The sequence below is a fragment of the Tubulanus polymorphus genome, chromosome 2 (genome assembly GCF_964204645.1).
Source record: "Tubulanus polymorphus chromosome 2, tnTubPoly1.2, whole genome shotgun sequence".
NCBI lineage: Eukaryota > Metazoa > Nemertea > Palaeonemertea > Tubulaniformes > Tubulanidae > Tubulanus > Tubulanus polymorphus.
The window spans coordinates 11,451,760-11,467,801 of NC_134026.1; the positions used below are offsets into that span (position 1 = coordinate 11,451,760).

The 16,042-nt window shown below is 31.3% G+C and overlaps 1 protein-coding gene across 1 annotated transcript in view; it reads right to left on the reverse strand.

The window, feature by feature from the left end:
• The window catches only part of LOC141899886 (poly(A)-specific ribonuclease PNLDC1-like), a 146,434-nt gene that overhangs the window by 17,325 nt on the left and 113,067 nt on the right, over positions 1 to 16,042 (reverse strand). Inside the window, exon 12 of the mRNA XM_074786491.1 lies at positions 12,372 to 12,457. Within this exon, the coding sequence (XP_074642592.1) occupies positions 12,372 to 12,457 (86 nt within the window). The remainder of the gene's footprint in view (positions 1 to 12,371; positions 12,458 to 16,042) is intronic.

The following is a 16,042-nucleotide window of genomic DNA, read 5'->3' on the forward strand; positions in this document are numbered from 1 at the left end:
GGTTTTCTTGCTCATGCCAATTCAATATTTTGGTTTTATGGCCCACGACAATTCATTATTTTGGTTTTATCGCCCGCAAAAATTGATTATTTTGGTTTTATCGCCCGCAACAATTCATTAGTTTGGTTTTTTCGCCCGCGACAATTCAAGATTTTGGTTTTTCTGCCGCGACAATTCATTTTTTGGATTTGTCGCCCGCGACAATTCATTATTTTGGTTTTATCGCCCGCGACAATTCATTATTTTGGTTTTATCACCCGCGACAACTCATTAATTTGGTTTTGTCGCCCGCGACAATTCATTATTTTGGTTTTATCGCCCGCGACAATTCATTATTTTGGTTTTATCGCCCGCGACAATTCATTATTGAGGTTTTGTCGCACACGACAATGGCGACAATTCAAGATTTTGGTTTTATCGCCCGCGACAATTCATTTTTTGGATTTGTCACCCACGACAATTCAATATTTTGGTTTTATCGCCCGCGACAATTCATTATTTCGGTTTTATCGCCCGCGACAATTTTTTTCTCTTTTTGTCGCGGTTTTATCGCCTGCGACACTTCAATATTTTGGTTTTATCGCCCGCAACAATTCATTATTTCGGTTTTATCGCCCGCGACAATTTTTTTCTCTTTTTATCGCGGTTTTATCGCCTGCGACACTTCAATATTTTGGTTTTGTCGCCCGCGACAATTCATGATTTTGGTTTTATCGCCCGCGACAATTCATTTTTTTGGTTTTATCGCCAGCGACAATTTATTATTTTGGTTTTATCGCCCGCAACAATTCATTAGTTTGGTTTTTTCGCCCGCGACAATTCAAGATTTTGGTTTTATACTTTGTTTTTGTTGCCCGCGACAATTTTTTTTTTGGTTTTGTCGCCCGCAACAATTCAATATTTTGGTTTTGTCGCCCGCAACAATTCATTATTTTGGTTTTATCGCCCGCGACAATTCAATATTTTAGTTTTATCGCCTGCGATAATTCATTATTTTGGTTTTATCGCCCGCGACAATTCAATATTTTGCTTTATCGTCCGCGACAATTCATTATTTCGGTTATGTCGCTCGAGGCAATTCATTATTTTGGTTTTATCGTCCGCGAAAATTTATTATTTTGGTTTTGTCGCTCGAGACAATTCATTATTTTGGTTTTATCGCCCGCGACAATTCACCATTTTGGTTTTGTCGCCCGCAACAATTCATTATTTTGGTTTTGTCGCCCCGACAATTCTTTTTTTGGTTTTATCGCCCGCGACAATTCATTAGTTTGGTTTTGTCGCCCGCGACAATTCACCATTTTGGTTTTGTCGCCTGGACAATTCACCATTATGGTTTTGTCGCCCGCAACAATTCATTATTTTGGTTTTGTCGCCCCGACAATTCTTTTTTTGGTATTGTCGCCCGCGACAATTCATTAGTTTGGTTTTGTCGCCCGTGACAATTCAATATTTTGGTTTTGTCACCCGCGACAATTCATTATTTTGGTTTTATCGCCCGCAACAATTCATTATTTTGCTTTTGTCGCCCGCGACAATTCATTATTTTGCTTTTGTCGCCCGCGACAATTCATTATTTTGCTTTTGTCGCCCGCGACAATTCATTATTTTGCTTTTGTCGCCCGCGACAATTCACCATTTTGGTTTTGTCGCCTGGACAATTCACCATTATGGTTTTGTCGCCCGCAACAATTCATTATTTTGGTTTTGTCGCCCCGACAATTCTTTTTTTGGTTTTGTCGCCCGCGACAATTCATTAGTTTGGTTTTGTCGCCCGTGACAATTCAATATTTTGGTTTTGTCACCCGCGACAATTCATAATTTTGGTTTTGTCCCCGTGGTTTTGTCGGAACATTAAGTTTTTTGGTCGAACAGTGTGTTAAGGTCGTTTTGGAAATTTACTCGGTCTGATATATTTTGGATTACTGTCTATGTCATTTGTCAGGACATTAAACAGAAGACGACTTAGGATACTACCTTGCGTGACTCCACTAGTTAGACCGTCTCATTCCAAGATGAGGCGTTCCGTTGATTTCGGTTACAAGTTTCCGTTCAGAGATAACTGCTGAGCCATTTTAACGACCTATCATTGATACTGTTTCCTAATAGACTCTTTAGTAATGGCTGATGTTGAACCTTATCAAATGCTTTGTTGAAATCCACCGTTGAACAGGATTCTAAGACTGTGCAGAAAACCCGTTATCGCTGCTTTGCAGCTATATTTTATATTGAAGTTTGAAAATTAAAAATATATAACCTTTATTATTTTCCAACTTACTCACATATTAGTTGGAAAATTAGAAATGTATTGGTTGAAAATGTAAAATTAATTGTATAAATAATATTTACTTTAAGAAAGGGGTTTTAAGTATTTAATACGTATTTAATGCGTATTTAATACGTGGGTTTTAAGTATTTATGTATTTAATACATAAATACTTAAATTATGATTTTATTTTATGAATTTATATTCATAGGGAAATTGAAGCCTCAGTAATAATTTTGAACCTTTATTATTCTTTAATTTATTCATATATTCATCGTGTAATTCAGTAGGTATAATTTGATTTTCGTCCAATGATTGTTGCATAGATTTTCTATCTTTGTCATCGAATAAAACTAAAAATCTAATGTTTTCTCTAAAATCTTTAACAATTGAATCATATTTTAACAATTGAATCAGAATTTTTGATTTAAAACCCATGTTGTTATCGCAAAATGTCTACCAGAAAAAGCTAAATAACATAATTCACTTTCTCTAATTTTTGAATCATGTAAATTTGCACAATCATCAATGATGAATAAGGTATTTGATCCTTTGTAAATATCTAATGCTATTTTTATACAATTATCTTAATTTTCTTTTACTGTTTTTAGGATCTAAAATAATAAACTTTTTTATCTCAACTATATTCCTATTATACGTTTTATTCATTTCATAAGTAGGGCAGAATAATATATTATCAAAATGATTCTTATAAATAGTTCCTAACAAATCTAATACAAAATGTGTTTTACCACAATTTGTTACTCCAGTTATTAACATATTATGCGGTTCAAATATAAATACATCTTTATTCATTTATTCTTTTAATTTTACTAGATAAAATCAATTCATATTCATTAAATTTATCATCATACCCTTTATATTTCGCCAAAGAATACTTTTTTCCTTTAAGAGTTTTTGTTTTCAAAACTTTTTCTATTTTATATTCTATTTCATCTGGATTTGGTAATTCTTGTTCATAAAAATAACCTTATATTTCTTCATCTTTTAAATCTTCTAATTTATAAACAAAAGGTTTAGTTTATATTATCTTAATTTTAATTATTTCTTCAGTAAAATTTGGAGTATAACCTTTATAAAATGTTTTTTGATATTTAGATATTCTAACGTGTTGTCCAATTTTAGATTTAGGTTCTCCGAAATCATGTGTAACAAACGCACCATATAATTATTCCAAACTATTTCTGAATTATCTTCTTTTCTAGCCTGTATAGGTTTCATACCAATACTTGAATGTTTAGAATTATTATAACCTTTCACTAAATCATCTAAATCATCTAACACATCGATATATTCATATGTTTCATTAGCAGTAAAATATTTTCACATTCTCATTTTCAATGTTTTATTAAATCTTTCTATAATAGATGCTTTTTCATATGAGTGCGTTGAAAAATAATCTACATCGTTATCAGATAATGATTTTTTTAAATGTTTATTATAAAATTCTTTACCTTCCTCAAATTGTATTTTATCGGGAATAGCTTCTTTAAATATTAATTTGAACGCATTAGTAACTTCTATACCGGATTTATGTTTGATTGGTATACTCCATGCGTATCTACTGAATATATGTATAACATTTAATATCCAAAAATATCCTTTATTGTATTCTTCTAAGTTCTTCATATCAATTAAATCTGCTTGCCATTGTTGATCGATGTATGAAACCATAACTTTTCTTGTTAAATAAGTTTTATCCATTTTCTCATAGATTTGATATGTTGGTTGATTTTGTAACCATAATTTTAATTCACTATATTTTATATTTTCTTTATCAGATTTTATTTTATCCCATAATTCTGAAACACTAGAATATGATACTTCACTCTCTGGGTTATAATATAAATCTCTTAAATATTGTTCCTTTTTCATCTCATTTTAATCCATTAATAATAATCTTGTTTGATTTTCAATGATTTTATCATTTGATTTATTTTCTGGTATAATAGGTTTATAATCACTATAGTTTATAATTACTATCATCATGGTCATTATCAGGTAGGCTACCACCATGATACGATATCACCAATAAAGATAGATCATTTTATTAAATTTCACCAGAGTTGTTTATTGCAATTGCATTCAGAAAAATCGTTCTGTTTTTGTTTCATTATTCAGTAGGGCCTAGCTACATGCGGAAAAATGGGTTTTTGTATCCAAATCTTGATTGATATAAATATCTTGGCTGGGACATGATGGAAAACATCAGAATAAACTAGTTTCGTCTTTTTAACAGAATTGCATTAATGAGGTTTAACAGTACAAATAGCCTAGGCTAAATCGTTCGGCAGAAAATAGATTCATTCTCGGGAATAAAATCGTATTAGACAAATAGACCTTTAAGTCTGTGGTCCTCCCAATCAACATCGTTATAGAAGATTTGCCGACAGATGTAATACATTATAACCACTTAATACCACAGTATAATCTACCAATGCTTCAAGGCCCATGGGCCTCTTGTTTATCTTTGTATTCTATAGGTTTAATATTTGAAAATTTTATTACACCAGTAGAAATTAATGTCATTATTCCACCTAATTGAAAGGATGCGTATCCAACCCATTTCTGTAATTCTGTCATAACTAAATAATCATTTTTTAAATCAGTATATAATTTATTTTCATCATCAATTGGTATTATCCGGTTTCATAATTAACAATAACATTTAACTATTCCGTCACTAATAGAATCGTTTATTCTAGCAAATCTAGCTTCTTCGTATATTTTAAAATATTTGATTACTTTTTCTTTGTTCATATTATCTAATTCTTGAAAAGATATAATTCTACTTAACAATTCTGAAAAAACTCAAATGAAAAGTCTGGCTAATGAAGACGAAATGCTCAGACGAAATTTTCAAAAAAATCTTAATTTTTCTCAATAAAATTGATAATTGTGATTGATCGTTGCAAGTCAGAACCAGTTAATCACTAATTAACATGCATTTTAATAAATCTGATTCCTCCTTCACAGTGAACTTGGCTTTAACCTAGTAGAGGTTACTAGCCCATGTAGGCCTATGTATATGCATAGGCCTAACATCCGGACAGATTCGTCGTAGGCCTATTCAATAACAACCCTCCTAAATATCGTAAATTTTGTTTTGAAGTTCAATCCAATGAGTCCGTTAATAAACGAAAATTCACCATTACAATATCCACAATAATTTCTATTTTCACTATAATTTAATATTATTTCATTATTAGACGTAGAAGGAATAAAATTATTCGATGTAGAAGGAATAACATTATTAGATGTAGAGGGAATAACATTATTATCAATTTCATTACTTAAATTATCTACAACACCACTTATATTATCATCGATTTCCATTAGTTTAGTTATATAATTATTGAAAATAGGATCAAATATCAAAGCTATATTACAAGGTATTACATTAACATAGGCCATCATTATTTTCATGTTTATCAATGTATGGAATATGTTTATATACTTTACCTTCATCCATTTATTATAAAATTTGTTATTAAAGATGATTTTATTAATACATAACACATAACACTGTGTAATTGAGAATTTGTTATATTTAATTGCGTGTCAGATATGATATAAATGTGCATTTTGAAATTTAAACTTCCTTTCTTCTTTTTCATGAATAATTGTATTCCATCTTTAGTGTTCTGCAGTTTTTTACCAGAACCATGTAATAAGTTATCCTCTGTTGATCTAAAATCTAACCATAATGCATATTTCTTTCCGGTATAATAATCAATTTGATTAATATTACAATTTTCAGATTTACAATTTTCAGTTTATTTTTTTCATTCATAAAATGTTTTCTAATTTCTGGCCACTGATCTATCATTCTCATTCCTTGGCAAAATATTTTATTTGCTAAACCTTCAATTGTTATTTCTACTTTTGATATTTCAGGATTATAATAATTATCAACCTGTATTGCACAATTAGAATATGTTGCAATGGTAAAAAATATTAATATACCTTTAATAGATCTTCTTGGGAAGTTGATATTCTCATTGATTATTTCATCATTTGCATTAATAGTTAGTTTTAAATTCATCAATATAATCGTATAATAATGAAAATGCAAATGTTATTTCGAATATAATATCTCCTTGAATTGCATATTTATATAAAGGCGCATTATTATTTATCAATTCAAAGTCTAATGGAATTTTATATTTACTACCATAAATCTTTTTAATCAAATTATCTGCGGTACGAGTTACTATTGCCTCATTAGCTCCTGATCTTAATTTATTTTGGTTTTCTGATTGGATGCCTTGAAATATCATATTATTTCTATTTTCTTTTGTTAACCATAAATCTTTATAATGCATAAATAAATTATAATCATCTAATGAAAAAACTGTTTCTGGCCCAATCTTTATAGTTAATTTTTTAATCAAATATCTACTAACATTATCTACAACATAAATATTATCATGGTCAGTTACTTTTATATCAGCTGATAAATAAATACTATTTGGAACATAAAAAGTATTTTATGTTAGTATGTGTTAATCGAGGGATTCTAACATACAAAGTTTCATCAGGATTAATATTAGAAGGATTATGAGTAATTATATGATGAGATCTTTCTGCTTTAATTGCATTAGAATTCTTAGAAGGATTTATATAACTCCCACTCATTTATTTAAGAAAAAAAATTAATAATTTATTCTTTATCATATTCACTAATCCAATAATAGTTGCACTTACAACTGTAATTAAAAATAAAATAATATGTTCAGCAGCAAAGTTAAGAATATTTCCAGCAGATTTTAAAACAAAACCAACAATTTATGCTATAACTCCGGGTAAAGCTGCAGCAGATTTTTTAGATAGTTCCCATAAATATTTTGCTAATTTTATTAAACCTTCCTTAACTTTATCTTGTATTGAATTATTACTCGGGGGTTTATCAGGTGGTTTAGGACTTGGTGTAGATTTTAATGAATTTGATATAACTAAACCTATTGTTGTAAATACCATAGTTACAGATGTTAGAATTGAAAGAATTGTGATACCTTCTAACTTAAATAATAATCTTATTCTATCTTTCAATGATATATCAGAATCTGGTTTTATCAATAAATCTTTAAAAATAACTTTTTATTTCTTAATATGATTGAGATCATATGATTTTAATAATATGTCTCTTTCTTTTTCCTGAAATTCTTAGCTATATTTGAAATCATCTATTTCTTTTTTTAAAGCCGACTTTCTGCTTTCATATTCAGGTTCATCGATTACTTTAAGATTTTTATCTAATTCTAATTGTTTTAATTCTTCATATGCATCAGATAATGTTTTTCTAACACGGTTATTTTAGAAAATCTCATCTTAATATTAACAATTTCATCAGCTGATTTTTGTACACCTTTAATTTCTCTACGTGCTTGTTCAGGAAATGTTTCTAATTCTTCATCAGTTAAATCAATAAATCCTTTTTCTGATAAAAGCATCTGATTTATTCCAATTCCAGTGCCAGATGTATTTGAAATACTATTCACCAATTCTCTAATTGAATTAACTGTTTCTATCTTGTTTCAACCTGTGATCCTAAAATACAAATTAAATAAATTCTAATAGATTGATTTATTCTTTGTATACCTGAATTGGAAAAACCTTCACTACTTTCTAAGATGAAATTAATCCAACCATTATTATTATCAATTATGATAAGCTTCAAATCTATGCATATAATCAATTCTTTTTTATTTCAAACTGTTCACCAACACCATGTAATTTTACCATGCGCTCAAAACTCGGAACTAATATCTATATTATATTCATTACATATTTTATAAAACTTAGATGGATTAATATTATTATCCAATTCTTTAAAATATTTTGATCCAGGTAAAGGACATTCTAATTCGTTTAATGTAATTCTAATTTGAAAATATGTGTGAAATCTAAATATTGTATGAGTTAATTTTAAATCAGAATAATTCAAATTTGTATTTAAGTTATTAAGATGATTGTTCCAACTTATACCATATCCTGTTGTTGCATAATAAACAGCAAAATTCAATTGATTCTGCCAATATTTCGTATTAGATTTTATTTTATATATATTATATTCATCTCGAGTAAAAGTAACTTCATATGTATTAAATACATTTTCCATTCTAGAAATAGAAAACTTTGTTTCAGTAACATAAATTTCTAAATTAACTAATGGATTTAAAACAGAATTTTTATATTTAATATCTATATTAAAATCTATTGCTGGAATATTATATTTAATTGATTTATTATATTGGAAAGCTTTTGGAAACCCCATTTATATAATTAATTAATCATTTAAATAATCTATCTTGTTCTTCAATTGTTATATTACCATTTAAACTAATAATATAATCTAATGTATTTTTTTATTTATTTATTTCTTTTATATTAGATTTCATTATTACCTTTTATATTTAATTTTGAACTTATTCCGGTTAAAACACTTGATGATAATCCTAGCACACCAATTGATATAGTTAAAGGTGTTAATGAACTGAATATTGCTAAAAATGTTATTACAGAACTAATTGTAACTGAACCACTAATTATAAAATAATATATAATTTTAGATTTTAAATATTTTTTCTTTTCAATTTTAAAAATCATTTTGAAAATTCTAATATTTGTTTTTCAAAATATAATTTTTATTTAGTTTTACTGATATCATGAGGAATAATGTCAATATTATCAACTTTAGATATTATTTTAGATCTAATACCTATAAATTCAATCATTTCCTCACCACCTAATTCATCTTTTAATTTACTGGGCACCTTTTTATTACAATTGTTAAACAATTCATGATCTTTTGGATAATTACTAAAGTCGAAATGGAAAATTATCTTATTAATGGATAATTTTCCATTGCTTAATATAACCTGGCTAAACATCTCGATAAAATCATTAAACCGCATATACCGTCAAAATTCATGTTAAATAGCACTTGGGAGTATCTTAAAAAACTAAAACAATTCGTTTTTAAACCTTCTGATATCCTTATAAGTTTTGATGTAGAGTCACTATTCACTAATGTTCCATTGAAAGAAACCATACATATAGTTTCCGATTATGTATATGCTTCTGAGTCTAAACCTTCATATGATCAGGCTACATTCAAATAATTACTGAAAATCGCAACTTCGGGATTGTTTATGTACAATGATCGTATTTTCAAGCAGGTTGATGGGGTCACCACGGGCAGCCCCTTAGGCCCAACCTTTGTCTTGCCCATTTTGAAAACTTGCTCCTCTCCAAAACTAATTACAAACCAACATAATACCTGAAATACTTGGATGATATTTTCGGCATATTTCGAAATGAATCCACTTACAGACTATTTTTTGAAGAATTGAATCGCCTCCATTCTAACCTGAAATTCACTTTTGAACTGGGTCCTAATCTATTACCTTTTCTCGATACCGAAATACAAATTCCGTTAGAAACCGGTGGTGACTTTATATCTCGAGTGTACAGTAAAGCTTCCAACACAGGCCTACTTTTGAACTTCAACGCCATGTGCCCGTACAAATAGAAAATAGGACTCATCAATACCATGCTTTTTCGTGCCTACAATATTTGCAGTGACTGGACCATCTTTTCAGAAGAAATCAATTTCTTGAAAAATCTGTTTAAAATCTAATGCGTTTCCTATTCATGTCATCGATCAATGTATCAATAGATTTTGAAATCAAAACAGAACTCCGAACCTAAACCGAAACCTGTAGATGAAGATGGAATTGATCTATTCATTTCATTACCGTATATTGGTAACCCGTCAATCCTATTTGCCCGAAAATTAAAATATCTATTTAAAAGGAAATTCGAAATCAACTTGAAATGCGCATTCACGACGACCAAAATTAAGAATTTTTTCTCTTTGAAATGTGCTACCCCTAAATCGCTGAAGGCTAAAGTCATATATAAATTTAATTGTTTATGTGACATAAACACTTCCTATATTGGGAAAACTAAACGACATTTGGCCATCAGGATTAAAGAACACAGATCAATGACTTCTGCGATTGGACAACATCTCGCAACTTGTCACACTTGTGATCAGGAATTCAGTGACAACAAATTCAAAATTCTAGACAAAGGTTCATCTGATCTCGACTGTAAAATTAGGGAAGCCCTGTTTATTAAAGCGCAACGACCCTCCTTAAATCAACGATTATTTCAAAACGTCTAATCCTTTAATCCTAAATGTATTCAAATAATTAGCTTGTAATTAAATACTTGGTTTGTAATTAGCTTAGAATTTAGCACTTGTAATTTTGTAACATATGTTGTATATAAACCTGTAGTTTAAGCATTTGATTCACTTGTATTTCACCTGATGAGGGGATATGATCCCGAAAACGTGTTAATAAACTGTCTTTACTCATTAGAAAATGAGGTTTTTAGTGTTATCCCCTCTATGGTTAATGTATTAAGTGTTTAATATTTTACATCCCCCAGCAATTGTTCTATGACAATATTGATTGGGAGGACCACAGACTTAAGGTCTTAATGTACAATTTTCATTACGCTGAAAATGAATTTCATTTTTCTGCCGAACGATTAAGTCACGATATTTTTATTATTAAACCTCATTAATGCGATTCTGTTAAAGACGAAACAAGGTTATTCTGATGCCTTGAATCATGTCCCAGCCAAAATATCTATATCAATCAAGATTTGGATACAAAACCCATTTAATAGAGCAATTTCAGCACCTTCGTCTACAAGATTCATATCAACCACGTAGGCCTACAACTGCAAGGCCCTATTGATGAATAATGAAAACAAAAACAGAACGATATTTCTGAATGCAAAATACTCTGATGCACAGTCGATAGGTAGGTCAACCGGACAAACGTACGCATCAAAACGTCGCACAGAATGCAATGCCAGCGTTTGTGTCGCTGAGGCAGGCCGATGGAATTTTACAATAAACTGTTAGTCAACAAGATTATTCTGATGCCTTACATCATGTCCCAGCCAAAATATCTATATCAATCAAGATTTGGATACAAAACCCATTCAATATAACATTTTTAGCGCATTCGTCTACAAGATTCATATCAACCACGTAGGCCTACAACTGCAAGGCCCTATTGCTGAATAATGAAAACAAAAACAGAACAAAATTTCTGAATGCAAAATACTCTGATGACAGTCGATAGGTAGGTCAACCGGACAAACGTACGCATCAAAACGTCGCACAGAATGCAATGCCAGCGTTTGCGTCACTGAGGCAGCCCGATGGAATTTTACAATAAACTGTCAGTCAACTGATTGATGATACAGCATGGTTATTCTCGGCGTACTTAACTATGATATTTTTCACCAATAAACAACTCTGGTTAAATTGAGTAAAATAATCTATATTTATCGGTGATATCGTATCATGGTTGGGTGGAAGTTTACCGTTTGATGTTTCGTGTCATCATCAAATGGTTTTAACTTTATTTAGTAAAGGCGTTCAAGAACACCTGTTGATTTCTGCAGTTAATCCAATCATAGAGGAGACCGCTCTCTGATTGGCTTTCTAAAACTGATATTTTTGCCTTCAGCTTTTCGCAAAAACTTCCTGTAAATTTCAACTGGATAATGCTCTAATGCTTGATTAGTACGAATACATACTCAGTCGCTTAACTTAAGTAACTTAAATTTGCCCCATTTGTATAGCAATAGGCTAAGCCTAGGGCTGGCCTAAAGAGACTGTTATTTCTGGTTATGAAAATTGCACAAACATGACTTATTCAATTGAGGTTATTAACTACGGGAAAACATTTTGTCAAAAGAAAAGAAAATTTTTCTTGGAGATAATGATACACATTAGAAAATGAATTTCTTTCAGTAGTCAACTGGCAGTTTTGTGCAATCTCAACAAGAGCATATCATTTTAGTACAATGCCTTTACATGGGACCATTTGGCAGCAAAGCTGCTGCTAGGTGTTGCTATTGCTACTTATTGTTTAATGTGTAAGACTCTTTGCTTGCACAATCTTTACATTAGGCCTTTGTCTATTTTATTTCCAGAGCATACAATGCATTAAGTATGTGAGGATAAAATCGAACTGAAAATAAATACCGTTACCTTTCTCAGGGTGAATGAAATGTGTTTGGTGTCATATACTGCTGGAAACATTGAGTGAAATTCATACTTGAAATCTTCATAGCTCTCTGAATTAGAAGAACATTATTGACGCATGCCAGATGAACTGAGTTAATAACCCATTTGCAACTACGTTTGATTTTGTTCCAGTATCCCTATAATGGATTTCAAGGCCTCAAATACATATAGCAAATTGGCAATATTTAATTGTAAGTAATAAAAGATTTTATATGAACTGCAACCAGGTGGACCATTTCAATTGTAATACTCTTATTGCCCAATAAAAAGGATTAAAAGCATTGTCATGTCACATTCCTGGCATAGCATTTCATTTTTGAAATGAATTCCATGAGTAAAAGCAGGTTTTGTTTATGATCACATTTTTTGTCACCTAATATGCTCATTTTCATCCAAATTGGCTGTTTTATTATTTTTAAATTGGATTACAGATTTCATGGAATTGATTTAATTGATGGGGCAGAAAAACATCTTTTTAAATTTTTTCTTAAAACATGGAATTCATTGCTAACTAGCAGAGTAGGAGCAAATACATATAAATAATAATATTATAATACTGAATAAATAAATAAATAAATAAATAAATAAATAAATAAATAAATATATATATATATAATGACCTGAGATCTGACTCATCGAAAAAGTATAAAAAATATATATAATGACCTGAGATCTGACTCATCGAAAAAGTAGCTCGAATTAGTCATCAATTAGTCATTTATTCATCATTCACTGCGTGCGTATAGTTCACATACAACCCGTGGTGGCGCCATTTATAAGGTTATCTATGACAATCTGCAAAAGCACATGTGCGCACTAGTATGCATAGCCTCTATATAATCGATAAAATAAACATCATTTGTTCTCCGCATTAACAGACCTACAATGCTACCCACTTATATAATATCATCATGTTTTAAACAACGGTAGCAACTGTATACAATGGCAAGAGTTTATTAATTGAAATCACTCCCAAAATATCGCATGAAATGTCTAGGGAAATGACTGGAAGCCGCGAGCGTTTGTCAGAGATGACGTCAGAAACATCCACCTGAACGTGTAGAAATTGACGATTTATAAGTCGTATTTCTCAGTAATGGCTGAACTAAAATTCAAACCAGTAGCATATTTGATATTTGTGAATACATCAGATTTGAAAATGACTTTTACACAATATTCTATTTTGATGGCATTTGCTCTTTAAAGTGGACTATAATGTGGTATAATGTGGTCACCTGTGACGGTGGAGACAATAAATGATCTCGAGGACTCTGCCTGTAAACCGGAGACTGGGTCATTTGAAAATTGTTCCAATGGAGGCCCCAGGTAACAGAAATTTAGATAGCAAACAAATATGTAAAGTAGTTTAATTGCCTGTGAATTAAGTACCGATGAGTATGATCATTTTATGCAGTACTGAAGATCTCAACCCGGGGATGCAACATTCTTATTTACTGTGAACCACTGGCTTCAGTAAGCTTTGAACTGGCAGCAGTTCTTTGAAGGCTACAGTAAGCCGTTATTTGTTTGTTTTCATTTAATAAGGGTTTTCTGTTACATCGCAGAAAACCCTACTGAGATTCGCGTGATTATCATTAGGGTTTTCTGTTTCTTCATAGAAAACCCTATTGAGATTTGCGTGATTAGTATTATTAGGGTTTTCTGTTACATCACAGAAAACCCTATTGAGATTCGCGTGATTATTAGGGTTTCTGCTGCCTCGGCAGAAACCCTATTGGATTCCTGCTGATTATTATTTTAACATATTTTCCACTGAGTTTCGTCACATAAAAATCATCTTCTATTAGATTTGACTACTAACAACTTTGAAATGAAATGTTAAACTGATAATAATATAACAGTCTCTTTCTGCGCGTAGTTTCTATGGATGTACTGTGCTTCCTATTTTAAACTTGAAGTTACTTAAAGATAACACCGGTGGAAATAGCAATCATCAATCATGGCGCGCACACTGGCGCGAATCTGTAAATTTGTGACGTCATTTCATAAATAAATAAAGAAGGAAGGCTCCGAGAATATCCAAATCACATGTTACTGTGAATAACGGGGGTTCGACCATTCACAAGTTAAAAATGTACTTCCTTGTTTGTGATTTTATATTTTCAAAAAAATATTTTTCACAATATGAAAAATTATTCAAATAAAATTCATATGATGTCACATATCAGAGGGTGGCTGAATATTGAGTCTTGGAAGCGAAACCTCTTCCAATGTATGGCTGCCGAAGCTAAGACACCGGGGCGTATTATTAGATCCTTTTAAATCCTGGAATTTACCACTAAAATATTCAGACCTCGACCTATACCTTTAGTTTGCTGCTTAGTATTTTCAGGTCACAACAATTATTCCATTATTCCTGAAGATGACTATTAGGATATGAGCATTTAAAATTCGCACATATACGGGCCCTAGTCCAATGAAACATTCGCCATTAATGGCTTTCCTATAATTATTTTAGTAGCGCCGGAATTCCCTGTATATCCCAAAAACAGCCAATCACATTCGCTCGTAGAGACGGCACCCCCAATCAAGGTCATTGCAATTTTATACGCAAGAGCTAAGAATTTTCTCGCCAAAGATTACAGTTTATCGTCGAATTTAAACAAAGTTGACCATGTCATCGACGGAGATTCGTCATGTCTTCAATCGCATCGATTATTCGTCGTTTGACCCGAGAACCAATGAAAAAAATGCTCACATAAAAAAACGTACCGAGATTTTACATGAATTGGCTCAATGCCAACCTCATATTACTGACAAAGGTAAACCAAAAAGCGATACCAGCTTAATGTAGCCTTCAAGGAACTGCTGCTAGTTCACAGCATACTGAAGCCATTGGTTCACATTAAATAAGAAAGTAATAAACCAACTTAATGAAGCCAAGAATATAAAGAGAATGAACACATAGACCTCATCATGAACATTAACTAAAAATATAGCTGCAAAGCAGCGATAACGGGTTTTCTGCACAGTCTAAGAATCCTGTTCAACGGTTCAACGGTTAACACATAAGAGGTAGGTTGACAAACAGTCAATTACATCTACTTGAAACCATGGACAACTGGACCAGATGGTCCTATTTGACTCTGGAAAATCGACTGTTAAGATAAAATAAGAAAGATAAAATACAATATAAACTTCTAGAACTTTGAAGTCACGAATTAAAAAGATTTTTCAAGCAATGCCCTACTCCAAACAACCTCTAGCTTTCAAGGTAAACCACACTTTGCCCACGGGTAATTTATTTATTTACTATCATCTGTTACATAAAAAACAGTTTTGTAAACAAGCAGCTGTAACTCCTGGAGTAAAATCTGACGGAAGTCAATATCTGTGCCAGCAGACCCATACACCATCTGTGAAAGGTATGAAAAATTATAATTAGAGCCCCAGGCGGCACTATAGCCAGCCTGCAATATTCGCCTTTCGTGAATGGTTCTTTGTTTCCGAATACACTCTCTGCTTTACACAGTACACAATCATTTTTTTTGACAGACAGGGAGATTGCTGTAACAATTACTTCAGCAGTGGTGTTGGATGTGCAGCGAATACAGTGGCGATATGCATGGCAATAGTTAACTACGGCAATAGTAAACTGAATGACGTTTCATTAC